The sequence below is a fragment of the Ciconia boyciana genome, chromosome 9 (genome assembly GCF_034638445.1).
Source record: "Ciconia boyciana chromosome 9, ASM3463844v1, whole genome shotgun sequence".
In the NCBI taxonomy this organism is placed as follows: domain Eukaryota; kingdom Metazoa; phylum Chordata; class Aves; order Ciconiiformes; family Ciconiidae; genus Ciconia; species Ciconia boyciana.
The window spans coordinates 24938698-24965154 of NC_132942.1; the positions used below are offsets into that span (position 1 = coordinate 24938698).

At 55.2% G+C, this 26457-nt stretch overlaps 2 protein-coding genes across 5 annotated transcripts in view; one reads left to right on the top strand and one right to left on the bottom strand.

The window, feature by feature from the left end:
• WDR59 (WD repeat domain 59) overlaps positions 1–6425 on the bottom strand; it is a 50055-nt gene extending 43630 nt beyond the window's left edge. The window contains exons 1-3 of one of the 4 annotated variants that reach the window (XR_012044231.1): positions 6250–6425; positions 2181–2230; positions 115–250 (exon numbers count right to left, since the gene is read on the bottom strand). Coding sequence is in view for 3 of the 4 variants with exons in the window: in XM_072873815.1 (XP_072729916.1) it covers positions 115–250; positions 2181–2230; positions 6250–6303 (240 nt within the window). In the remaining variant the exon portion in view is untranslated. The remainder of the gene's footprint in view (positions 1–114; positions 251–2180; positions 2231–6249) is intronic. The other 3 variants (XM_072873815.1, XM_072873817.1, XM_072873818.1) reach the window with 3 other exon arrangements.
• A 347-nt stretch (positions 6426–6772) lies between these two features.
• On the top strand, positions 6773–26052 carry ZNRF1 (zinc and ring finger 1). The gene is made up of 5 exons (XM_072873822.1): positions 6773–7697; positions 24695–24790; positions 25498–25603; positions 25708–25798; positions 25936–26052. Exons 1-4 carry the CDS (start codon positions 7250–7252, stop codon positions 25763–25765), a joined length of 708 nt encoding a protein of 235 aa, XP_072729923.1. The 5' UTR covers positions 6773–7249; the 3' UTR covers positions 25766–25798; positions 25936–26052.
• Positions 26053–26457: the final 405 nt, after the last annotated feature.

The window sequence follows — 26457 nt, forward strand, 5'->3', positions numbered from 1 at the left end:
ACTTGCAGGGGCATGCCTGTGCCAGCTCCATACAGCCTTCCCAAGTCTGTAGAATTCCACCCATGAAAGACCAGAGAAGATGATGAGCTACAGCTTTTAAATGAGTGAACTTACTGAAGCTGCAAAGTAGTACGCGTAGCTGTCGTGTGGGTTCCACTGCACTGCCCCGATGTCCCACTTGCTCTGTCGGGAGATCTTTCGATGACCCTCATTTGGTGCATCCAGGTTGACTATGTAGAGGAAACGGCGGCTGCAAGACACACAAAGAGGCTGTATCGCACAGGACTGATCTCAAAACCCCAAGCTCACATGGAGCTCACAGCCTTGTGCCTAGAGGACCAAAGAAGAGAAGCATTTGACAAGACAGATAAAAATACTATTCCTGAGAACACTACATTTGACCACACACTTCAAAAAGGGCTACATTTAAAAAAAATGTATGAAAAGACACACTGAAATTAGACAGGATTTGCAAATTCAATGTGTAGCTCAGACCACAGAAAACCCCAGATAACTAGGATACAAAAGGAAACGCTGGGAAATGGTGCAAACACATCCAAATACGCTTTGCTGGCCTAACACAGCAGCAGCAGCGCCAAGGTGGCACAGGGCTGGGAGTGCAACACAATAGCTTCACAGGAGCCAGCATCAGCCTGCAGAGGTTGCTCTGAGCAAGAGTTAATGAGCCTTGACAAACATAAGATGATTCTATGTGGCTGCGTGTTTCCACACCACACTGTCAGGGGGGCTTGGTTCTGCAGACAGTACAAGTACACCTGCACAGAGCTAGCTCAGCTGCAGCAGCTTATTAATGTGGGTGGACACAACACTGGACTGGTCTGGTTATATTACTTACCTGAGCTAACCCTATATGCTGCAGAGATATATTTGCATGATGCTAAACCTGAGCTCATACGTCCTGCTGGATGTGGCCAACTCCCCACAAAGCTAGGCAAGGTATCATTCCCTCCACAGTGTGATTCATCTTACAAGCAAGATAAACCGCCCAGAAATAATTGTGAGCCAGCTGAACTCTAATGGAAGGCCAGCACCAAGACATATTGAACCATATATAATTAACCACACCAGCATCACATATGTCAGCTGCGTAGCAAGCATAAGCTGCTCTGAGCACTGTGAATTTTCCCAAGAGAAGGAACACAAACATCTTTGCTACCTTTCCAGATCAAAGTCCTCAGGGCTTCCTGCTCTGAAGAGTGAAGATGCTGAGCCCTCTGAGGCTCTCACACAGCTTTAAAAGAAAGGAGGCAAACCTTGAAGGGCAGCTGAGCATGCAGGAGAAGCCTGAAAAGCAGAGGGCCATGGACTCAATGCTGAATTGCAGACAGGCTGTCCCCAGCTTACTGTTGGCCCAAATAAGCAAGCTGTGAAACTGGGCAGATGTAAGGAGGAAGAGGCATCAAGTTAGACCCAAACCAGCTGCTAAGCTGCTTATTCCTGCGCAGGGCTGCCAGACTAAGAGTTTACATGGAAGCAAGCGGGCCTCCAAGTTGTATCAAAGGACCTGTTTCCTCTAAGACTGACCAAAGGTCAGCTGCACCCACGCGATCCTGAATTTGAAGTGAACAGCCTAATTGGTGTGGTATTTGTGTCACTGACAGTGGGACAGGAATAGCTGTTAGTACTGAAAGGCGGCAGCTGGGCAGGCAACTGCTGAGCTGTTTGAAGACTTGCCCTGGAGATGGCTACATAATGCCAAGCGCTCCTAGGAGCTCTGGCAGCTTGGAGTCTATGGCACCTACTGCTCTCGTTGAGTATCATCCTGCACTGAACCAACAGAGGAGCAGGAGAGGACCTTGGCTCCTCTGCCCAAATACACCACAGGAATATTTGGGGCAAATTTTGTCCTAAGGAAATTATTTAATCTGTATTTCAAGCAGAATCCAAACAGTACTTCATGATGCTCCACCTCCCACAAGTGGATTTGGGAAAGCGTGCATCAGGAAAGCCAGTATTTTATTGTGCTGTTGTTGCTGCTTTCCACTCTGTATCCCATTGGAAATGTGACCCAGAATCCTTTTCATCAAGCCTTGAACAGAATTCAGCTGCACCTTTCTGAAACAATACATCAGCCCTTCAACTGAGGTCAGCCTGAAGGTTGCTGATTTGGCTTGTGGAAATGACTGTCACACATTTCTAATGGGGACTGTCACACTCACCCTGAGAGGACTGCGCGCTGTCCCAGGCAATCCACTGACATCGCAGTTGCCTGTTAAAGAGAAACAGAGAACAAAACTAAATTATACCTGTCAGGTAAGCTTCTCAGCCAAACACACAGCTTTGGGGAGGAGTTCAGGAAAACCTGCCAGCTCATCTTCAAGGTATAAACTGCTATGGTAAGAGTCAAGGCTGATATCTGTCAGGGATGGTAGAAGTAACATCCCCTTAAAGAACCACAGATGGGTGATGGGGTGTAGCGGTTGATTTTGGGGTGCAGGATAGCACACAGAAAACATCTTTGTTAGAGTTTGTTACAGTAAACTGAAGACAAGACTTGGCAGACACCATTACAAGCACCAAGACCTTGCTCCCTTCTCCCTGCTATGGCAATCACAGCTGCAGCCTTTCAATCAGCAGTCTCTAATAATCCGTATTAATCAGCCTCTGCTCCTGCTCAGGAGCTTTCTCAGTCTCTCTCTCTTCCATTGCAGGGCCAGATTTAATTATACATGTACTGGGAGACAGAAGTACAACCATTTGTGTATGGCTCGTCTCCAAAAATGAGAGATGGCTAAGAGGCATCAGAATTTACTTTGGTATTGCTTGTAAAGAAGGCTAAGAGATAACTTAAATGCCCTAAGAAGAAAAAAAAAATAGACTGTTTGAACATTGTCTTCCCCTCTTTTCATTCAGAATGGAATTGGCCGATCATCTCATTTAATTGCCAAGAGAATAAAGGAAAGTTTTACTTGGAAAGCTGAACTGTTTGGCCCATAAACACAGATATGACTTCAATGCAGTTTTTAGCATTCACAGTACAAAATCAGAATATGCCCCGTATTCTTCAAACTAACGGCTGTCATCTTCAAAGCTACCTCTCTGAAGGCTCAGGATCTCTCTACTGCTGTTCAGGATTCTGCTAAGTACTCTCAGCATGGATGTAACAGGATTTCAGGATGTCCCACAGCTACTACTTATAAGCATCACTAAAACCAGACAGACAATATGGCAATCCCACTCCATTTCAATCAGATTTGACAGGAGAATAATCATCACAGAAACCTATTTTTTTCAGCCAGGGCCCCATCCCCTGCTTGCACATACCCCAACTAAGGGACAAACAGCATCACGGGCTCATTCTTCACTAGAGACCAAGAGTCCACATGGGAAAGAGCTACAAATGCCACAGACAGGAGCAGAGTTTCAGCAGGAGTCCACAGTAAACCTCAGGCCTACATCTATACCCTAACCAAGCTGAGTTTCACTGCTTTTGCTGTTCCAGGAACAACCCTCTTTCATTGTTTTTTCCTCGGTAGCAAATCCAGTCTTCTGCCAAGGTTTTCCTATTCCTAAAACTAATGCTGTAAATAAGAAGCCAGTTTTAAAATCTCTAAATGGTAAAGAAATAATTCCAGCTTCCTAGATTTCACAGCACCTTGCAAAACAACAAAGTGGGTTACTAAATTTATAAAAAAAAAAGGCAAGTAGGAGAAGGAAGTTTTCCCAGATGATACACATTTCACTTGTGAGGAATTAAAATGAGGATCACTAAAGCAATTACTGGAACCAGAACTTTTACATGTGATGAAGAGCTAGTCAGCTGACTATTTCATAGACCTGTGGCCATCTTTCCTCAAGGCAGAAAAAACCTCAATTTAAAGTGATTGATAATTTGATATACAAGTTTATTTTTTCTAGTGTTGGCACCAGGATCTTGTAAATCCTCACAAATTGTTTTTAATAATGAACATTGGTAAACTGTTTTTCCAGGCACATCATAAAATGTAATGAGTAATCAGAATGAAGTAAAAAGCTTCACATGTGAGGCTGCTACTCTGGTGGGTTACAAAGAAAGTCATTTTATGGCAATAAACAGTTCCCCACAATACTACAGTCTTATCTAGGCAACAGGAAAAAAACCAAACAGCTGTCATTTAATGTGCTTGGTATATTGATATGTCAGTCTTCACAGCACAACCTTCCAGAAGGGGGGAGTTGAAACTGAATAAACCAACCTGAAAACAGTTTTTATCCTAAAACAACAATCAGGTTAGCTAGAATCGCTGTTTATGAGTAACAATTACGTGAATAAGCACAGTAGGAGTACCGCACATTTGAAAACCAGCTCTGAGCCCACAGCCCAGGCAGCATCTTCTCAGACTTCAAATGTCTACTTTGGCATTTAACTTGATTTCTGTTAGGCAAGCCAAGGAAAACACCTTTTCATGTCTGAACCTACATTAGTTTTGAATCTAGCTTCATTCTCTCCACCTGAAAGGCAACAGACCAACCCAATTTGCCGAGGCTATACTGGTTTTCAAGAGCTGCAAACTCTCAGCAAGAAAGACCAGTTCCCTACATAGCTAACTTCCCATCTACACGCTGAGTTTTTACAAATGGTATTATTTCACCATTGGACATGGTGAGCTTTACTCTCCTTTTGATAGCGCGGACAGCCTGACAAGAGCCTGTGAGTCACATCTAAATCAGAAGAGTACAGAGACTGCCACCTCTGTCAGCTTGTACAGAAAGATGACACGTGTAGGCAATACTGGCCCCAAACTACCCAGAGATTTTCTGAAGTGTTATAGGTTGGGTGCTGTAGTTTTCACATGACACACTCTGGCATGGTGAACAAAGACAACGGCAGTGCTTGCAGAAATGCAACAGCTGCCCACTCTTTTGACTCGTTTCCATTTAAGTTGGTTTTGGGGTAGCAATTTTGGAGATATCATGGCCTAGAGGCAGAGCTCAAGCCTGGTACAGGATGATTACAGCCAAGGTGTTTCAATTTCTCAAGCTCGGATTTCCCATCTGCAAAAACGTTCGTGCAGACTCCTAAAAAAAGCTCAAGCACAAATATATAAATGAGTTTAGCTTGAAGCAGTAGTCTAGCAGCCCCAGCTACTGAAGCTCTCTGGTTGCATAAGAGAAAGCAGACAGGTCAGAACAGCTCTAGAAAGATCACACCAGAGTAAACCAAAGTGACCAAAATACCAGTGGTTAACCTCTCTATTAAGGTATATGCCTGCACAACAGCGAGACTGAAACAAACTGCTGGAGAAGAAGATGGAAATACCTGTTCTCTCCTCTCTCTGCTCCCACACACCAGTCATTATGAATAAGCAATCAAATCAGGAGGCCACATATATCCTGAGCCAGACGCAATTTGAATCTGTGATCTAGGAATACCTTCGTATCTCATTACCAGTTTCCTGAGAGCAAATCTTCAATAGCAGACAAGACTGCTTTAACGTTTTTTCCAGGAGGAAAACACAACCAGTGTAAAGCTTTTGAGATATAACAGTGAAAAGCCTTGTTAGCTTACAGAGGGTAGGCTGGATGTAGCACACAGGATTCAATGCCCCTATTTGCAATGGTGAATGCTGAGCTGACTTTGCTCCGGCACAAGAGGACAGGCTAGAAGATGAGAGTTTCCAGATCTATTTTTTTAACCTTTCTGCATTTCCTGATGAAGTAGTTCATAGTTCACCCACCACATCCAGCTTTGCTAACCAACTGCCCAAGTCTTAAAAAATGACATTTCTCAAAATAGCTTCTAAGAAAGCAAGTAAGCAAACTCTGAGGGGAATTCTACTGTAACCAGCAACTTCAAAAACAAAAGCTGACCTTTTTGCTATTTATAAAAAAACCTAACCCTTCTCCTGCTAATCGAGCAATACTCAACAATTTATATCACAGCCGAGAAAGTAGCTATAATGGTCTTAGAGGAAAAAACGAGGAAAGATGTGTGGGAAGTAGTAATATCTTCTGTTAGGCCTGTCAATATAGTTAAAAAAAAAAACAAGATCTATTTAAGATGAGAAGTAAAGTGCTTCATGAATTAAGGCATTATCTCCGCGCAAACGGCCCCGAGACCGGCTCAGCCCCATCCACAGCCGGCGAAAGGCCCCGCGGGGCCGCCGAGCCCGCCCGGGCCGGGACGCCCGCCCGGGCCGGGACCCCCACCCGCTCCCCACAGGAACGGCCGGGCCCGTCCGGGGCGGTCCCCCGAGGGCCGGTCAGAGCAGCAGCCCTCACGGCAGCAGCGGCGGCAGCCCCCCTGACCTGGGCGTCGCGGAACTCCACCACCACATTCTCGCTGCTCCAGCGCGCCGCCATCTTGGGCCGCCCCAGCAACCCCCGACGCCGGCGGGGCGGAGGAGGAGCCGGCGACAGCGCGCCTGCGCACACCGGGGGCACCGCGCAGGGGCGTCTGGGAAATGTAGTCCTCCCCTCACACCCACCCCCACCCCCCCCGCACCCCACCGGGGGCAGTGTCCCGAGGAGCCCGCGGGGCCTCACGGCTCGGGCGGCGCAGCGGGGCCCGGCGTCCTCGGAGGGGCTCGCTGCGGCGGCCTCCAGGCGGTTACGGCTCCGCCGCAGGCCCTTGCGGAGCGGGGGGTGTGTGTGGACGGGGGGTCGAGGCCTCTGCTCCGCGGGGCAGCGCCCGCCCGGGGAGCGGCGTCTCAGGGACCCGCAGGCCGCCGCGGCCCGGGCCTGCGCTCGCCGCGGCGGCCGGCAGCAGCGCAGGGGTTAAGGGCGGCGGGCCGGGGGCGGGAGCATGCGTGCTGCCGGCCTCTATTGTCTCCGGCGCGGCGCCGAGCACCCAGGCGGCTGGCGGCGGCCGGCAGCGAGGCCGTGCCCGGCGCAGCGCAGCGCAGCGGAGCGGGGCGCGCCGCCCCCGCCGCCCCCCGCCGCCCCATGGGCCGCAGCTGATCGTCGCCCGGCTGCCGGCCGCGCCCCGGGCAGGAGCGAGGCGGGCGGAGCGACCCGGCCGGCGTCCACCTCCCCCCTCCTCCGCCGTCCCGCTCCCCCCCCCCCCCCGCGGCCCCGGAGCCCTCGGCGGCCCCCGCCGGGGGTGACGACGACGGACTCGGGGCGCCCTCGCCCCTGCGGGCCCGGCGGGGGGAGGATGCCTGGGGCGGGGATGGGTTTTCGCCCGTAGCTCCCCGCGCCCCCCCGTTTCCTTCCGCCCCCTCTCGCCTCCCAGCGGCGGCGGGGGCGGCGCGGCCCCGTTCCCCGCGGGGGGCTGTCGCTCGGCTCCCTCCGGCCCGGCGGCGCCCATATGGGGGGCAAGCAGAGCACGGCGGCCCGTTCGCGGGGCCCCTTCCCGGGGGTGTCGACGGATGACAGCGCCGTGCCGCCGCCGGGAGGAGGGGGGGGGCCGCCCCCCTTCGGCCATTACCGGGCGGGCGGCGGCGGCGGCGCCATGGGGCTGCGCAGCCGCTCCGTCAGCTCGGTGGCCGGTATGGGCATGGACCCCGCGGCGGCCGGCGCCGTCCCCTTCGGGCTGTACGCGGCGGCGGCGCGGGCGGCGGGGGAGGCCGAGCGGGCCCCGGGCGGCGGCGGCGGCGGCGGCCCGGGCTCCGACTCCACGTACGCCCATGGCAACGGTTACCAGGAGACGGGAGGCGGTCACCATAGAGACGGGATGCTGTACCTGGGCGCCAGGGCCTCGCTGGCCGACGCGCTGCCCCTCCACATCGCACCGCGGTGGTTCAGCTCGCACAGCGGTGAGTGCCGGCTCCCCGGAGCCTTCCCTCGGCTTCTCCGTCGGTGGGTGCCCGGGGGCGGCGGTGGGCACGCTTCACCCGGCAAGGGGTGGCTGGGAAGCAGGGGCTGTCCCCACCTTGGCCGGCTGGTCAAGACCCGTTATGCTAAGCCTGAAGGAAGGACCCCCATCCCCTCCCCGGCATGGACGGGTGGGTGGGTGAGTGAGCACCAGGGCCGGTGTCTGTGTCAAGGTCAAGGGAGGAAGGGGCTGTGGAGGGAGGAGGCTTTCTAGAAGGGAGGTGTTTTGCTCTGGGATGCAAAGCAGTGGATGTGGCACCTTTCCCTCGACTTGGGGGAAAGCGGTCTGAGGGTGCTGTAGCTTGAGCCCTTGGTTTTGAAGACCAGGCTGAGCTCCTCTTCTGAAGGTGTTTGGGGGGTTTCAGTCAGGTATAGGGGTCCCTATGCCTTAGAAACTGGGAAAGGGGCTGAGGAAGCCTTTGAAAGCGAGGTGTGGGAATTTTTCTCCTTTGTTTCGTCTGATAAAGGGCCAGGGAGAGGCTGAAGAGGGTTTTCTTACTCAAGCCAGCTGGCACTGTTGCGGTGCTGGGGAGGAAGCAGAGGAGGAACTGCCTGCCTCTTTAACAGGGCTGGGGAGCCGGCTGGGCTCTCTTGCAGGAAACCTGTCAGGCTAAGGGAGGGTGCAAGGTTGCCCCCATCTTAACCCTTACAGCTGGACCGTTCCATGTGTCCTGGTGTCTGGAGAGGAGCTCTGGCTGCGAGCAGGGCTGTGTCACTGACCTAGTTTTGGCTGGGTACAGGGAGCGAGGTGGGAGGTCCTCCCTTCGCCTCCTGGCTAGAGGGGAAGTCATTTCAGGGATGTCTCCTCGCATTTCCTGGAATAGTCTGGGATTTCTCTCCCACCCAGCCCCCTTGCAAACGCTGTAAGCGTTCTCCTTGCATGACGTGGTCTGGGAATTTCGTAATACGTCTTGGGACAATGCCTCGTTTTCAGGAAGGCTTGAAACTGAACCAGTGGACAAGAACAAAGTGCAAAATGAGGCTCATGGGGCCCATTTTCCTACTTCTGTCTTGGGGTTTTCCCCTTTACCCAGTCTCCGGGGGCTGCTCTTCTCAGTTAGATCGAAGCTGTATGTCTTGCATTGCATTCTCAGTGGCAGAACGCTCCAGGCCAAGTTCCTATTGATCCGGATAAGCTGGGTTTGCAGTCGTCCCTGGCAGATGGAGAGGGCTGGCTGGCATGTGGCGCTGGAGTTGAGACCAAGCGTTTCTGCAAACTTTCTTGCTCTGTGACCTTGCGCACACTGTGCTGCTGCTCTGGTTTTTAAACATAGAAGGAAACAAAGGTGTAGCATCCTTCCAGGTATTCCACAAGCCTCTGTGCAAATGAGTGCCACGGGGCCTTCTGCTGAGGCTGGCGCTAGAGCAAGGAGGATTTTGTTACAGAAACACCACTCTGTTAATCTGTATGTAGAGGCGGTCAGTCAGAGAGTATCAGTTACATTAAATGATAGTTCTCAAACAGCAATGCTGAGAGGCAAAAACCTGTTCATAAAAATAAACCAGCTGCAAAATGGAGTTAAGCTTTTTCCGGCTGCTCATGCAAGTTAGTGTGACGCTGTGAAGTTAAACCCGGTGCCCTTGGAAGATTGCAGTGTGAGCTGTGGGAAGTGCTGCAAGAACTGGGTTTCTCTGGCCTCTTTTGTGGCCCTCCGAGAGCATTTGAGCTGTGCTGAAGCATGCGTGGGCAGCAGCGAGAGCCGTTGAGTCCGTGCCGAAGCCTCTCCCGGTGGTGGTTCTTCCTTGTCACTAATTAATAGTAAAAGGAGTGGAGGATGCTTAAAAACCATTCTGAAAACTTGTCAGAGCTCATTAAACTTTTGCGTTCTTCCTCTTAGCATAAGAGGTTAATGGAGGATTTGGAGATCGAGGGGAAGGGGAAGTGAGCCACCTCAAGATTGCTAAAATTCCTGCTAATCTCCTGTTGCAGCTGGTTAACCTACAGCAGAGCAGTCAGGAGCTACTCGCTTCTTCCCCCCTGCCTCCCCATTGACCCGCTCCTCTTGCGGCACTGAGCCACTCCATTAGCCACTGGAAAGTGCTGAAGCAGCTGTGCTCCGGTAAATGGAGAGGAGCTTTGACATTGCTGTATGTGACTGTCCCTGCTCCTTTTGAAGGATGACTTGAGCGTGGGGATGAGGGGACCCGCCGACGCACTGAACCCTCTCAGGAGGACGTGTGCCTGGGGGTCTTGGGGATCCGCCTGAGTTGCTGTACTGCTGCGAGGAGAGGAGCCAAATTCTGTGGCTAACAGGTCTGGAGAGTGGATCCTTGCCCTGCTTGCCCCTTTCCTCCTGCCTCTGCATAGGCTGGGGACCTGGATGGTGCCGATCTTGGCACGTGGGGAAGGTTGTGTTCATGGGCTTGCTCTTCCAGGAGTACTTGGGTTTGGAGGGAGAGCCAGGAGCCTCAAAGTGCAACCTGTGCTCTGCAGGGACCTCAGTGGGACAGCAAGGAGCCCTGGCTCAATGCTAGTGACAAGGTGCTGTCATTGCGGCAGCATGTCCGCGATAATGGGAGCACGCAGATAGGCTTGGCGCCTTGCTACTCCCTTTATCTGCGATGCTGATTTTGTGTGCCTCTCTGGCTGCTTCATGGCTCGTCTGGCCCATCAGCACGGACCCTGAGGAGTGAGCTGGGGCGGGCTGAGCTCTTTTCCCTGGCTGGTGTCACGCTTCTCCTCTTTGCAGTCAAAGGCTTGCAGAAGAGCCAGGCACGCCTGGGGAGGGAGAGAGGAGGGCTGCACTGGGAAGCCTGCACAGAGGGAGGTTGCAAAGTGGTCCCCAGGGCCAGCATGTGCTGCAGCATCACTGTGGGGTGCCGTGCGTCATGACGCCTGGTGAGAAGAGCCCACTGCCGAATCCCTCCGGCCCCTGCCACGGCTGCTGGGGTGCAGGGACAGCAGGAGCAGTTACGTACTGATGGCCTCTAGCCCTTCCAGGGCCAGGGGAGGAGAGCTGCTGCTCTTACAAATAGCAAAGCCTAAATGCATCTTTCAAATGGGGTGGGTGAGGGGGCTCTGACCTTTGTGGTGGAGCTTGTTCCTCCCTCTGAGGGGACAGTGTCTCCCTGGGTAAGTGGATCCTGTTTCCTGATAGGTATTTTCCCAGGATTTTCCCATCCACATGAGTGAAATAACTGCTCCAGCTCCACCTGAAACTGCTCTGGGATTTCCCTGTCTGCCCAGGGTTTCTGAGGTTCGCTTCCTGGCCTATGCTGGTAGAAGATGACAAAACATCTTTTGCAACTTTGGAGTTTGCTTGTAGCACTTGACCTTGTCCCTGTAGCTTCATGACCATTAGGTCTTCTCAGCAAAGCCAAGGCTGGCGGGAAGAAGGGACAAAAAGGAGACGTGGTTTAATGCTGCATGTCTCCAGCTTTGTGTGGTTCCATTAGTATCACTCGTGTTATTCATCTTCATCAGAGGATCTCAGGGAGTTTGCAGAGGCTGTAAGTAGCTTAAAGTTTATCTGGAAACCCCCCTCATCACCCAAAGCCCTTGAGTGTTTGAAGCTCCAATAAATCCATATCTCCCTGTCTGCTGGCTAGCCCAAGGAAATGCCTAGCTCATTCTTCTGTGCGGAGCCATCAGGAATGTTGCAGGCTTTCCATGCACTGACAAAACAAGCTGTTTGTCCTGGATGCTGGCAGCAGCAAGGCTAGGAGGTCTCCTTTGCCAAGTGAGCTGCTTCGTTCTCAGCAGTGCCGTGCCTGGAGCAGGAGGGCCCAGCCTGGAGCAGATGAGTGTCTGGCACAGAGACGGCAGCCAGGGTGCTGAGCTGGGTGGTCCTCCAGGCAGGGTTAGAGAGTGAAACAAGCTGGCAGTGCTCTTTGATCTGGCTCTGGAGTAAGGGATGTGAAATAGGGATCACTTGTTGGAAAGTGAGCTGGAGGTGTGTGTGAACCCCTGTGTCATCTCTGCCTGGCAGGGGAAGAGGCAGGTCTGTGGTGTACTCTTGCTGTGCTCCAACAGCTTCGAGTCCTGAGCCTTTTCTCGCTGGTGCTTGGTGATCCCTACTCCTGAGCTAGTCCTGCCATTCAATCTCTACACCAAAACCAGAAGGCTTAATTCTAGCTGGCTAGTCAGTGAGCTGCCGGAGGGAGTCCGCTTTCAGCCCTGACTTTCCCACCACCAACTTTTCAACATGCAGACATCATACATGCTTCCCTCCCCCTTCTAGAGGGGCTAGGCCAGGGGAAGGGTGCCCCAAGGTCTGCAGGAACTTGCCACTGTGAATCTATTTTTGCAAGTGGAAATTTCCAAAGGAGACTGTCCTCTAACCATCTTTTTGTGGGTTTGGTGCTGGTGACTGCCTGGCAGCTGGGTTGGGCACCTGCAGTGTTGCCAGGCCTGCAGATTTTTGGGAAGAGGTGCAGGAACAGTCCTGATGACTCCCTAGGCTGGAGATACTCAGCTGTTGGACTGTCTGAGTCTGGAGGGGTTGCTCTTCCACTTCTGCCTTCTCTGAGCTGGCCACAAGACAGCATACGTCCGGGGCCAGGGGAAGAGGCAGCAGCTACCTTGGAGGAATGAAACACCGAATACCAGAAGGTGGGGGACTCGAAGGCAGCTTTAATGCATACCAGACCCACAGCCTGGAGATGAAGTTTAAGTGTGTCAACATTGGCATTGTGTGTAACCACAAGAAGTCAGTGGCGGCAGTTATCTTCAGTCTCCACAGCAAGGGCTAGCACAGGCTTTCGCTGTGCTGCCTTGCCACTCTGGTGCCCTCTGAAATCTCTCAGCTGCCTTACCCAGGATCAAGGCACTAATTGCTGTGTGTGCTAACTGGCTTGTCTGGGTTCACTCCTCTCTAAACCTGTGCATAAATCAGCACAGGGGAGCTGGGAGCCCTCTCTCCCTCTGCACACGTGTACGCTCTAGAGATGCTGAGAACAATGCTCTCGTGCTCCCTGGGCTGACCCAGTTCCCAGCCAGGATTGTCTTCCCGGCCCGTGACGTAAGTTTATCCCATGCTGGTTTATTTTGCTGAGATGTTTGTTCCGGTGACTGGAATAACTGTAAAGGCTTCTCTTATTAATGTGCTATTAGGTCTCCTTTCCTCTCTCTCTCTTTCTCTCTCTCGTTCGCTGGCCAGAGGATCAATCAGACGCAGACATCTTTGGTGGAGGAGCAGTACCAGGGCTGGCACCCAGCCAAGGGAACTGCGGAGAGTCATGGGAAAATGCTGCTAAATGCCGAAAATTAATTTCAAGAGAAATGCAGGGAGGGAGAAAAACCCACTTTGGGGGGTGTGAGGGAAGCTTTTTTCCTCTGATGTAATCTCCTGTGGGACAAATCAGACAGGCAGCAAAGAGATCTTTGAATGAATGAATTCCCTCTGCAGGAACTGGTCCCGTGGCACCCTGGCTGGCCAGTGGGCAACCACGAGGCGCGTCTCATTGCCTCTGCTGCTGGTACGATGCAGAGCATTTTACCCACCTGCTCTGGGGTGGCTGTGCATCGTGGTACAACAAGCCTCTCTCTGTAGAGGCAGACCCATTTTTTATTTCAGATAGAGCAGGAGTAGTTAAAGTTGGGCCTTAGAGGTCTCGCCAGCACTGGTCCCACCAGGCAGCTTTCAAATGCAGGTGAACCCGTTGGGGGCTTGGGTCTCCCCCCGGGGATGCTCCTGCTGTCCCTTGTGGGCGCTGCTTGGCCGAACACTTTTGCTTAGCGCTTTCTGGTGAGAGGCCGTTGGGAGGTGCAGCTGCAGGAAGCCCTGCTGGCCTGGGGCCTCTTCTCGTGCTGCTGCACAGTGCTTCCCGTGGGCAGAGCCTGGCTGCTGGCGGGTTTCCTGCCCTGCCGGGCTATGGGCAGGAGAGGGGAGTGCCTGCAGCAGGGAACAGGGGCCGCTTTTTTCTTGGTGTGGTTTAGCTTTCCAGCCCGCTGTGGGTCCCGCACAGCCTGGGCTTTGAGGAGGGTGGCAGGGAGAGCTGGGGAGCCGGTAGGCAGGTCCTTATGGCTGGTCTCTGTGCTGCTGGCACAGGGTTCAGTCCATCAGTGCTCCCCAGCGTGGTCCCCGTGCCTGTGTGCAGCTGGGTTTGTGCTGCATGCAGCCAGCTGAGCTTGAGCAGATGCATTGCTTGGTGCTGGCATTGTCCTTCCCCAGGCCTTGATGGCAGGTCTATGGGCAGCTGGACGTGTTTGGTACAAGGCATATTTTGCCAGCAGGGGTGGTGCCTTGCCATTAGAGAGGCTGCAGTTCACCTCTGAGGTGGAGCTGACTCTTCTCTCCCCTCCTTCCCCATGGAGCCAAGCTGCATTGGCTGGTGTCAGCAGCAGGTCGGCCCCCAGGACAGCTGCGGTGTTGTGCCACTCGGGAGGGCGCGGGCCAAATTAGCTCGGGAAATTCCTGGCTCTCTCTGCTCGTGCACGCTTGTGCAGCTGTGGGCCTCCCATCAGTGGCACGGAAACAAGACCACGCACCTTGTGCAATGGTCTTGTGGCGCTTTATAGAGTAGCAGAGAGATGCAGTGGAAATATTTACCCTTTTGCTAGCTTTAGCAATGCTAGCAGAAATTTCCCAGGGCTGTATATTTCCAGCAAGCACCCTCAGCTCATTGAGGCTGTGGTGGGTTATGGCCACAGTTCCTGAGAGACTGTCACCTACCAGGCACAGAAATGGGGCTGGGATAGGCCCTGGCAAGGGAGGCACAGCAGCACGAATGAAGAATTGAACTGAAAAGCCGCTCAGAGCTGTTTCCTGGCCCTAGCAGGCAGGACAGCGTGACAACAGCGGGTATTTTTAGAGGCCAGCTGCCTGCAACGCAAGAGAAGGAAAGAAGCAGTTAGGCAGGAGAACTGAGTGATGCTCCCCCTGTCCCATATCCCTGCCCAGCATTTTGTTTCCTCCCGGGCTGGGGCTGCTAGCATTAAGGAGTTTCCATGTCCTCCCTGCCTCTTTGCCTGTTCCTCCCTTGAAAGGCGGCTGGCTTCGTTCTCCCCTAGGCTTTTGCCACAGCTGTGTGTTTCTCTGATCACGGCTCAGCAGCTCAAGGGTGGTGTTGGGGACTCCTCTCTGCGCATCCCAGATGATTGCATTACAGCTTGGTGTGGTGGGCATTTTGGGGATTGTTTTTTGGAGAAGTCTTTGTCACCAGCAAGGGAAAACCCGCAGTTTCTCCTGCAGCCGGGGTAATTGCAGTAATTTGTTTGGGAGCTCTCCCTACAAGGTGATGGAGCTGCATTTCATCGGAAGTGCTGCAGGGGAATTAGATCCACTTTTCAATCCATCCATCCAAGGCCTGTACATCTGTAGCTGGGGAGAATGGGGGGGTTTAGCTCCACCCAGATGGCTTAAAATACTGTCTGCAGGGAGGTCGAGTCAGTATGGGTTGAGGTCGGTTTTGGGGCCAGCCTTCTGTTAAGCTGGTGCTGAGCGGGACAGGGTGAGGCTGAGCACCCTGCCTGAGCTGCCTCAGCATTTCAGGTTATCCCCACCCGGATCTTGCTGCTTTGAAGCTATTGTCTATCCGCTTATTTATTGCCATGTTGATTTCATAGCCCTTGAAGTCTGCTGTTTGCCTGGATCTTACCCTTCCAAGGGCGGTTGTAGATGCCTTTGATTTCTTTTTGCTCCCCATAGAAGGGTATGAAGCAGACAGCACCCTGCAGCCGGTCCTGGGGTGTCCTGGGTGAGTGTTTCATGGGGGGACTCTGCTCTGCCAAGGCCCTGCCCAGCTCTGGAAGTGGGGGTACACTGTGCTCCTCTGGGTGTTGCCTTGGTGTTTTTCCTTTCTTCTGGGGAAGAGAGAGCTTGAGATCCCACAGCTAGGCTTTTTGTCACCTGCAGCTCCGCTATTCCCCTCTTGCTCCCAGTGGCCACTGGCCGCGAGACAGCTCGGCCCTTCCCATGTTCGTGGGTGGCACGTGTTGAAGTGAAGGGGAGGCAGGAGCAGAGAAGGTGGGACAGCCAGGCAGGGTTGTTCCTGCCTGTGGCCCAGTGTGCAGCCCCTCCTGCCTCTGCTAGCAGGATCCAGCGTGGGCAGACCCTGCCGCTCGCCAAGGAGTTTGTTCCTCTGAGACATCGTGCTTTGTGTTTCGGAGGTTTAGCTCCCAGAGCTGCAGAAAGCCCGCTCTGTCTGCCAGCCACCTCCGTGCTGCAAAGGCAGCCAGGAAGTGCAGGGCTGCTCCGGAGCAAGAGCGAGTCATGCGGTGTGGCCCCATCCCTGGCACAGAGGTATCTCCCAAATCCCCAGCCTCTGGCTGGAGAGGGAGAGCTCATGCTGCCTTGCCAGGCAGCTTGGTGCTGTCGAGCATCCCTCCCCTCCTGCACCATGCACAGCAGAGGTGTGTGATCATCCTGCAGGTCTGCACCCCACTTTTTCCCTTCCTACTGTCCTGGTAGCCTGGGGCATTCACCAGGCATCCCTTGGCAGTTGTAGACCCTCCTGGGGAGCAGGGAGATGCTCTCTGCCATGCATTTCTTTCTACCATGTGAGGAGCTGGGGGCAGGTGAGGTTAGGGCTTACTCTGCAGTGTGCTCCTCCCTAGGATTTTTTTCCAACAGTGTCTTTCTTCCTGCAGAAACAAACAGGCCGTGTTAACTGGCCGTAAGCATTTCACAGCCATGCACTTCCTGTGGGCATAGCTCCATGTGCCTTTCATGCTCTGTTTGCTGCCTGCTACATAAACATTGCCCTTTCTCTACCCTGAAAAGCAGTGTTCTGTTCTTCCCATGAACCCTGGGGGCTGGGGGGCTCATACCCCCAGTAACTCCTGCCACCTGCACGGTGTGTCCCATGGCCTGGGCACGAAGTGCTGTGGGCGACCCTCCACCACTCTGTGCGGTGCTGCCATGGGATGCCTGGGGAGGAGGTGTCCCAGGAGCTGGATGGGATTGCTTCCTGGCAGGAGCGGGTACTCGGGTGAGATCAGTGGTGGGCTCTGCTGCCTCTGCTAGCATGGCAAAGCCGGGACATGTCATCGTGTGTCTCTGGAATGTCCCTTCATCCTCCCAGCGAGATCAGCTGAGGTGTGACGGAGCCTCAGCAGCATCAAGGCATGAGTTTTCTGCTTTGGAAAAACCCAGGGGTCAAGAGGGAGGTAGCCAGGAAGCTGCCGCTTCACCCCACGGGGTCAGATCTAGTTGCGTTTGGAGTGACTCAGGTCAGGCTTTTGCCCTTAAGCCTTTCCGAAAGTGGGATTTCTTCTGGCAGCTTGGCGGCGGCTGGAGCCCAGCAGTGGGGACTCCGTGGGTGCCTCCCCAACGGATGGCTTAGTCAGAAGTGACTCACCCCGCCGGTCCCCGCATGACGTTGCCTCACTGCTCCCTCCCAGCCCCTGCCAAGCCGAAACGTCCGACTCGGCCTTTCTGCTCCGATTTCCGAGTTGCTGTGTCCCACTGTGCTGCCGGAGGATCCCCTGCGCTCATTCATTTTGGCACCTGGGACCCCCCCATTGCCCTGTTGGCTCCATGCATCTTGCAGATGATTGCTGCCCGCAGCAGGGCTTGAGGTTGGGCTTTCTCCTTTGCGCAAGAAATATTAGTGAGGAAAAAAGCAGGCACACAGGCAAACCCTTTGGAAATTCCCAGGCATGCCTGCAGGATCCCTCTCCTCTCTGGGCAATTAATTTGAAACCCCGAGCATCCCTTGAGAGGTGGGTAGACAACTCTGGGACATCCCTGCAGCTCTTCTGTGCAATGACATGGCCCCAGGCTGGTTTTGTGACTAGCAGGAGCCCTGAATGAGCTTGTAACTCAGTAAATTCAAGCCCTGCAGCCCAACAGCAGGAGTCTAAGGTGTTAATGCCTTCACTGGGCTGTCACCCAGGACCCCTCTGCTTAACTTTGCTGTTCTCCAGGATGCTAAAATTAGCTTTGGGCTACACGCTATTCCTTATGAAGCCTGTTCCTAGCAGCTGGGGGAGTGTTTCTGCAGTAAACTAGGACTAGCTGGAAGGCAGGGTGACCCCGGGAGGTTGCCTTTCTCATCCAGGTCTGGGGGAACTGATCTTGCAGCATGGCCTGGGCTATAGGAGGGAGATGCTTTCTACCTGTAACATAGGTACTTTTGTTCAAAAATTGCAATTGCAGCCATGAAAGGGGCAATACTCAAACAGCAACAGGCAGGGGGGATGCTTGGGGGGCAGAGGCTGTTTGCACATCTTCCCTGAGGGTGTGTGTGCAAGGAGGGTGGCTCTGGACGTGCTGTGACCATATAGCTAGGCCTCTTCGCCCTCCTGCTTCTCGGTGCCTGCAGGCTGTGCTGGAGGTGTCTTGCAGGGCTTTGGTGTGTCCATCTGCTGAGGCTTGATGGCTTTGGGCGCTCTGGAGAAAATGTCCTTGTGGGGCTCCCTCTTTCACATCTCCTGCCCCTTCCCAAGTCTCCAGCTTCCCTCAGACCCGGTACTGCAATCTGTTCTGCTTCTTCCTGTCCTCCCCCACTGCCCCTGTAAGAAACCAGCTGGCTAAAAAAAATATCTCTGCCTCCCAGCTTGCAGCAAGCCAGCCCTGGGCTGCTGCAATGTCATGCCATGCAGCCTCTCCTGCATCCCTCTGGCCCTAGTGGCTTCCCCACGTCACATCCAGAGCACTGATGCCTTTTCCTTGCTGCTGCGTGTCTTCTTCATGGCTTGAGTTGCATGGGAGCGGGCAGAGGCGTCTCCAAAACCCACTGCCTTGAGCGTTACAGCAGTGCTGGCCTTGGCCAGCTTTGTGGTCCATGGCACATCTCTGCTACCCTTGGCTGGTGTGTGGCCGACCTGACAGCAAACACCTGCAGTGTGGGGGCTTTGCCAGGAGCCACTGTGAACCAGGGACAGCTGTTCTTAGATGTTGCACAGGATTGGCTTCTTTTTGGGGTGCTGCTTCACATTACAAGAGTTTGTTTTCTCCTGCTCAGCCAGCCAAACTGACTTGATCAGCAAGGAAATGGTGGGATGGGATGGGGATGGAGCAGGACTGTCCCTTTGCTGAGGCAGCAACCCACACTGTTGCGTTTCTCTCCAAGTGCTGCCATCCAGGGACGTCCTGGCCCAGCCACATGCCTGCTGCCTGGCTCGTCCTCTGAGGCTGGCCTGCTGGTGTTCCCCAGCCCTGCCTCCCTTCCGCCCCCAGGAAGGTGGAATGTCTTGTTTCCACCCTGGACCCGTTCTTTATGCTTTCCCCACCTCCCTGCAGCCTTGAATCAGGAGGAAGGACCCTCATATGGCCCTTTTTCGGAGCCAGTAAATGAGGCCACTTAAGTGCTTTACTCCTCCCTGCCTACGTGTCCCCGCTCCTGTCAACCCTTGTGCTGCACAATAGCTGAGCACCATTGTGGCATTCACCCGGCGCCTTGTGTCCTGCCAGGGCAGCAGGCAGTGGGGCTGTGTTGGGCTCCAGCTCCTGCATCTGCCTATGCAGCTGATGCTGTTTCCTTCTGCAAGGGGAAGTGGGTTCGGGCCTGATCCTGCTGGGTGCCCTGGCCTCCAGGCACTCAATGCAAATGCTTTGCTGGCAGAGGGAGCATGGTCTTTGGTGGGACGGGTCCTTGGTGCAGCTGCAAGCTGCCTCCTGCCCCTGGTGCAAGGTGGCATTGCCAGCCACATTGCTCAGAGGCTGGTAGATGCCATCTTCCACAGTGGGTGATCCTCTCAGAAGAGGACACCTGTGGAGGTCCTCAGCTACCAGGTCCCTGTGGTGCCCAAGTGCTGGAGATGTGCTCTATGCACCCCATAGGCCATCTCCAATGTGCTGTCCTGCGACCATCGCTTTCAAACAACAAGGCTGCTTTAAGCCAGTAGGGAATTTATTTTCCATATGTCAGGTCTGAATATCTTGGCTCTGCACGTTTCCTTTGCTTGGCTGGCAAGGAGGACAACTCCTCTGTGATCCCTTCCCTCCTGGGGCTGCGCTGGAGCCCATGAGGGGTAAGGGAAGTGGAGGGCGTGGTGTCCTTTCTCCTTACCCAACCCCATGTGTTTCTGCTTCAGACTGACCGGACTGGACCTATATACCTGGTCTTTTGGTCTTGCCCTCCGCTTCAATCACTAGTGTTGTGATTTTTTTAAAGATGATCCATCTCTTCCAGCTTCCACCTGCTGCTGGTTCAGCTGGTGATGTTAGGGAAGCTGTGGGAGGAGGTGGGATGCTCAGGGTTTGCTCAGCAAGGAGGAGGCACCAGGACTCTGCTCCAGCTGCGTGCTTGGACCAAATATTCCCTGCATTTATCTTGCGCTTGGCCGCATCCTCACCTGGTGTAAGCCAGCTCCGTTGGCTGGAGGCCCAGGATGCTCTCTGGAGACACAGAGGTGGGCTGTGCAGCTGAGGTTTCTAGATCTCCCATGGACATTAGGCAGCCTGGGGCTTACCCCTGGGCTCCCTGGTGCTCAGGGTGTCCTGCAAGGTGGCTGGGCACCAGGGGAGGGACCCCTCCTGGGGCAGGTGTGTCTTGGGGAGTTTGTGTAGCCACTCCCTCACACAGGGCTCCTCGTTTATCCTGCTGCAGTAGCAGGGTCCTGGGCAGCTGGGGATCCCTTGGGTGAATGCTACTCGCTATGGGGTGGGTTGCTGGGGTTGCACCCGCTCACTTGTACCTGGGCTGCTGCTTCCCCCTGCCTTCAGGGCACGTCATCCCCCACCAGCATCTTCCTCCTGTTGCTGGAGGTGCTGCACAGTGGTGAAGCTGCTGCTCCCTGCGTTTCGGCCATCTGCTAACGATAGAGCCAGGGTCTTCTACTGCTGGGGTGATGCCGCATCTCCTGGTGGCACCGTAGCCTGTAAGTGGTCTGTCTGGAGGCACACCGAGCTAGCGGAGGGTTTGGCGAGTGAATGCGGACATGGCATGTGCCTTTCCCTGCGGTCAGGGACGAGGTTGCAGGTCCCATGGACGCTGTCTCACCTGTCCCCGAGGGGAGCAGCCGCTTCCACTCGCAGCATATGGTGTGGTTGACCCCACTGTAGTGCTCGATGGCTTCCCCAAGCTGCGCAGCTTGCTGTGGATATCGCTTGTAGACACAAGTGATGGGAATTTCCTATCCCAGCTGCAGAGGCAGCTGTGTTTGAGATGTTTGCAGATGGGTTGGAAATGTGTCTTGACCCTCCCGCCACCACCAAAGCCCCAGCAGCTTGTGTGGTGGTGCTTTTGGCACTGTAACAGCTTTTTCAGCCTGTGTAGGACCTGGTGGAGGTTTTCCAAGGTTCCCAGCTCTCTAAAATTAACCATGTAACCTTCCTAAAAATACTCAGAGGGCAGTAGCCCCTGGAGAGCACCAGTGCTGCTTGCTCCCGGTTTCTAGACCAAGCCATTGGAGAGATGAGATCACCTGGCAACGTGTGTCTCGCAGCCCTGGAAAGCCTGCGGCTTTCTCAAAGTCTCCTGCAGGACACAAGAGCCCAGGTCTGGATCTGAACCTGCCTTTCTGGGCCAGCCCACTTCTTGCAGCACCCTCCTCTTCCTCACTTGCTCCTGGCAAGGGCTGGTGCCTGCCTACACATCTCTGCTTGTGGAGCTGGTGCCAGCTTCAGGTTTAACATGCCACAGGCAGGAGCATCGCCAGCTGCCCTGGCTGCCTTGGGAGCGAGGAAAGGTCCATGGCCTTTCCCTGGAGCATCCCCTGAGCCTCCCCATGGGTGTGGGAGGCCCAGGCGAGGAGGAATGGCTGGGCCCTTCCTCTCTCATTTTTTTTAGGCATGTGGGAGGAGGGCGGAAAGGGCTTGAGGAGGATGGGGCGAGCTGAATTTTCCATGACCAGCTGTCAAAATGTAATCTCCTGCGTCGCTTGGGCTGGCAGCTTAGGCAGGATAAATTAACGGGGATTTCGGGGAGCATGGAAAATACCATGGCCCGGAGGGGGCCAGCCACGTGGGGAGCAGCCCTTTCACCTGCAGGACCGGCTCCGGGCCCCAGTGCCTGCCTGAACTGCGGAGGGATGCTCTGAGACGCTGGGCTTGACACCTGCCACTGTTGGATGCTGGCTGTCCCCTGGCCTTAGTGGTTTTCCATCCACCACCTTCCCCCAAAGGTCACCCGGAGAAGGGGCAAGGGAGCCCAACCCCCTTCTCTGCCTCTCTTTCCCGCTGGCGGTGGACTCCCTGCGACTCCCGGTGCCTGCTGTGGAGGGGGATGCCAGCAGTTGCTCTTGCAATACCAAGTATTTGTGCCGACAGCTGGGGTGCAGGGTGGCCCCCCACCCTGGGGGCCTTTCCACGCCAGCTCCTCACTCCTGCTCAGAACCAGGAATTTCTGCAATTGCATTTTCATATTTTTTTTCTTTTTTTTCCCCCTCCATCTTGCAAAATGCAGAGCCAGGAAAAGTGTGTGTGCTCCTGCGCTTGACTCAGCCCCCAGGCCCGTGTGGCAGACAGTGTCTGTGGCTGGAGCACAGCGCGCACGTGCTGGGGTTTGAGCCCGGGCCCCTCTGTCTGTGCAAAGTCCCTGCGTCCTTGCTACGGGGCTGTGGCGGCACTGGGGGTCCCCGTCCCCCAGCCAGCTGCCCAGGGAGCACCAAGGAGCGCGACGGGTGTTTGTGCTGGCTATTTATAAACGTGATAAAGCTAGCAAAGAGGCCTGGAGAGATGGCAACAGCCGCTCACTGGAGCCTGCAAAGGGCCCTACTCTTTCCCCAGCTCCTGCTGCTTTGCTGGCAGCCGGCGGTTGTGCCCCAGTGGCCACAGGCCAGGCGGTCTCATCTGGGGCCCTCTCCCTTTGCCCCGGTTGCATGTCTCGTGTGATCCCTTTGGGTGCTGCCGGAGCCAGCGGATCTGGGGCAGCTGTTTAAAATAACACATTGGCACAGAAAAAGGGGGGACCAGAGGAAACGAGGTCTTCCTGTGCAGTGCATGGGGGATGGTACCCAACCTCTGCAAATGCCTTGCCCTGACACCAAGTTTGCAGCTGAAACGCCTTTTCCAAAGGGAGCCTTTTGCAGCTGCCCCGTGCCAGGGGCTTGCCACTGGAAACTGGTCCCTGGAGCTTCCCTGGTAGGGACGGGTGCCTGTGGTGCTGGCAGACTGTCTATGTTCAAGCAGGATCGGTTCAGCCGGGGACAGGGGCAGGCGGGCTGCCAGGGGAGCCAGGGGACGGGGAAGATGTCTCGCAAGGGGAGGCTAGTTGGGTCTTGCAGAAGGCAGGCTGTGAGGCTATCTGAGCCCGCTCTATAAATACACCAGGCGGGTAAACACTTGGGAGGAGAAAAAACCCAACTATTTCAGCTAATGGGCACTGCTGCCACAAGGTATAAATCGGTCAGGAGTAAAATTAGGCTGGAGAGGAGAAGGCAGATCGGTGCTGCTGCCTGCGAGGCTCTGGCTGCTGGTGCTGCCCTTTTGGCTGAGGCTTGGTGCAAATGGGGCCGGACTCGCAGTGGAGACCCTGTGGCTCAGCCTGGCTGCGGCAGTGATGTGTCCCTGCGGTGGCATGCTGTGGGCCAGCCTGGCACGCTGCCGGAGGGGCCCCTGGGCTCGAGGGCTCCTTGTTTTAGCAGGTCCCTCTAGAGCCAGTCCCCCACAATCCATGATGCTCGTCCTTGCTGTGTCCTCCTGGGAAATAACCACCCTCCAGAGGGGCAGGAGTTGGCATCCCTGTCCTAGGCTTTCATACGGGGAGCTGGGAAGTAATCTGTACTTATCAGCACTGCTAATGAGAGGGTGCTTGGGTGTTGAGCAGTTATTCTGACTGTTTGCATGGCAAAGGTCTGAGCTACCTCCCATTAAAGCCACCCACACTTTTTCCCTTCCAATAAGAAAAAAAAAATGCCCTCGCCACGTCCACATGGTGGCAAACAAGAACCTGATTCATCCTGAGATAATTTGTGTACGTTCCTTTTCTTTCCTGAGCAGCCTTTGCATATATATGAAGAAAGCTCTTAAGCAGTCAAAGAGTGCTTAAGCTTTTGACTGCAGTCAAACCTGATCTGCTTTTAGAAGACAGGTCCTTAAATTACCCTCTCCCTCTCTGCAGGCAGGGAATTGCTAGATATTCTGGTGCAAACCATGGTGGCGGTGGTGGCACGCGCATGTTTGGCTGCATTGGCTTGAGCCCCACTGCGCTGGGCAGTGACAAACCGCACAGCCTTGAGCTGGCTGCGGTGGGAGGGCAGGGAGTCCCAGGCGAGTGACCTGCAGGGCTGGTTGGGGATTTGCTCCCCAGGAGTTTGGGGCTTGGAAACCTGGATTTGGGGCAGCCTTGCTCGGTGGCGCTGGGGAAAATGCCATGGCAGCCTGCATGGCTCGAGCAGGTGGTGGCACCAGTGTGATACCCTGGCACCAGCTGGGCCCCATCCTCATGCCCAAGCAAGGAGGCAGAGCAAATCTGGACATCATGGCCAGCTTCACCCAAGGGTGCAGGTCACCAGACAGGTCCGGGTGACAAGGCAGGGGCAAGGTCAAGCTGGGATGTCAGCCTGCGGAGTCCCCCTGCTCCTGGGGCTGCTGGCTGGCATTGGAGGGGCGAGCACCCACCTCACTCCTGCAAAAAGCTGGAGAAAGCAGCAACTGGGGCTCGTGGCTCCGGCCTGCCTGACCTCTGCTGTGGCCCTACAGAAAAACCTCTTTCCTTGCAGCTTTTGTGGCTCAGCCGTGTGGGGCTGAGCTATGGCAGCAGGGACAGCACTGTCCTGGAATGGGGATGTGCCCCTGCACTTGCCAGCCACGGGGTGCTGTGTGCCCTAGGCTGCTCCTCGCCCTTTAAGGCCTGGCAGCAGCTGATGGCCACGTGTGCGCTGCCTTGGCATGCTCTCCATGCCCTCTGCGCGGCAGGCACGGGGACGACCAGCGCGCCCGCTCAGGCGACTGTCCCCTGTCCGGTGGCTGTCCCCTGCGCCGGCGCTGCTGGTGGCTGGCACAGGATGAGCGGGTGCCCAGCGGGCGCTGCGTGGTGTGTGTGCCACCATGCAGGCAGCAGGTGAGGCGCTGCCCACTGCCATGCCCCGTCATGGCCTCGGGGGCTCCCCGGGATGCGGGATAGGCTCTTCTCCCCTTGCTAAGGGCTTGTCTCTCCACTCTCCCTCCAGGTTTCAAGTGCCCCATTTGCTCCAAATCTGTGGCTTCTGACGAGATGGAAATGCACTTTATCATGTGTCTGAGCAAACCTCGCCTCTCCTACAATGGTAAGGGCTGGCGGCCAGGCTGTGCGGGGGACACAGCGTCCTGCCGGCTTGGGGTGGCTCCGGGCAGACTGGAGGGACGCTTGCCGCAGGCTGTGCGGGCAGGCAGCTCAGCTGGGCTTGCCAAGAGGGCTGTGCTCCAACAGACCAGTGCAGCTCACGGTCCCTGCTACGCTCTGCTCCCCCAGCATGGCTCAACTGCGCTGCTTTTGCCTTGGGACCCTTTGTAACACAGCCCCCTCCTCGTGTTGCTCACTACCGTGTGCCGTGCCAGAGGGAGCTGCCCTGGCCAGGTCTTCCTGCCTGGCCAGGGAATGGGACGTGTACTCCTGGGCTGCCCCTCTGAAGGGTCGTTGCCTTCCTCCTCTCATTGCTGGCAGTGAAGCTTACTGGTCTGAGCACTAGTCTGCAAGCTCCTGCATCTCCCATGCTCTCTCTGGACCGCTTGCGGGGGAGTGATGCTCACCCCCTACTCGGTGGTGCTTTTTTGGAAGCCAGGGGTAGGGGGTGTGTTCGCTGCAGCCGCCCCAGCCCCATCTCCCCACCCATGCCTCCACCTGAGCCTCCTGCCAGCATTTGCCGGCGTTGCTGCTGCTCAGCTGCCCCATCCCAGCTGCTTCCGCAGAGGTGGCCGTGGGTTCCCCTCCGTTCTGGGAAGGGGGACGCTGCGGTGGACTGTGTCTCACCGCTGCCCTCTCCTCCTCTCCCAGATGACGTGCTGACCAAGGATGCTGGCGAGTGCGTGATCTGCCTGGAGGAGCTGCTGCAGGGGGACACGATAGCCAGGCTGCCCTGCCTCTGCATTTATCACAAAAGGTACCGCCGTGTGCGAGGGGACACAGCCAGGCGGGTGGCAGGGGGACAGGCAGGTATATCCTGAGGCTCAGCAGCATGGTGGTGACACACTCTCCTCTCTCCAGCTGTATAGACTCATGGTTTGAAGTGAACAGATCTTGCCCGGAGCATCCTTCTGATTGACCCGCCGGGCGTGCTTGCTGACTTCTCTCTAAGGTGAGCCTGTGGCGGGCTGTCCAAATGGAATTTACCCAGCTGGGTTTGAATCCTGGGCCAGGAGGGGAGGATGGGGTGGGATGGGGTGGCCGTGGCTCCCACTCCTCACCTGGGATTGTTTCTCTCTGCCTTTGCAGGGCACCTTGCTATACCTGCTGTACCTCCTCTCCCTGTCCCCCCCGCCCTGCCTGGAGTTTTGGGCTGACTTTAAATTCCTCGAGAAGACAAAAATAAAACCCAGAAACTTGAATCCACTTGGGACAATGGCGATTTTTTTTAATTTTATTTTATTATTTTTATTTGTTTTGTTGTTTTTGGGTTTTTTTTGTTTTTTAATTTAAAAGATTTAAAAAAAAAAGAAACATCCAGGAGAAGACAGTGTGAGAAAAGCGGAGCGACCCGCTCTCCCCTCCACAGCCGCTGGTCACCAGGAGAGCTGTGCCTGCCAGGGAGGCCCCGGGGACGCCCTCGGCCGAAACCCTGCCATGATGTTTGGCTTTTCTCCCCAAAACAAAGGGGAAAGCTGCCAGGGGACAGCCGGCCAAACGGAGCAGGTGCCATTTCTCACCGGCAACCCCCCCACCTCCCACCCGGACTTGCCCGGGGGCTCTGCTCGGTTTTTTTGCACTGACTAAATGGGAATTTTCTCCTCTCTCCCA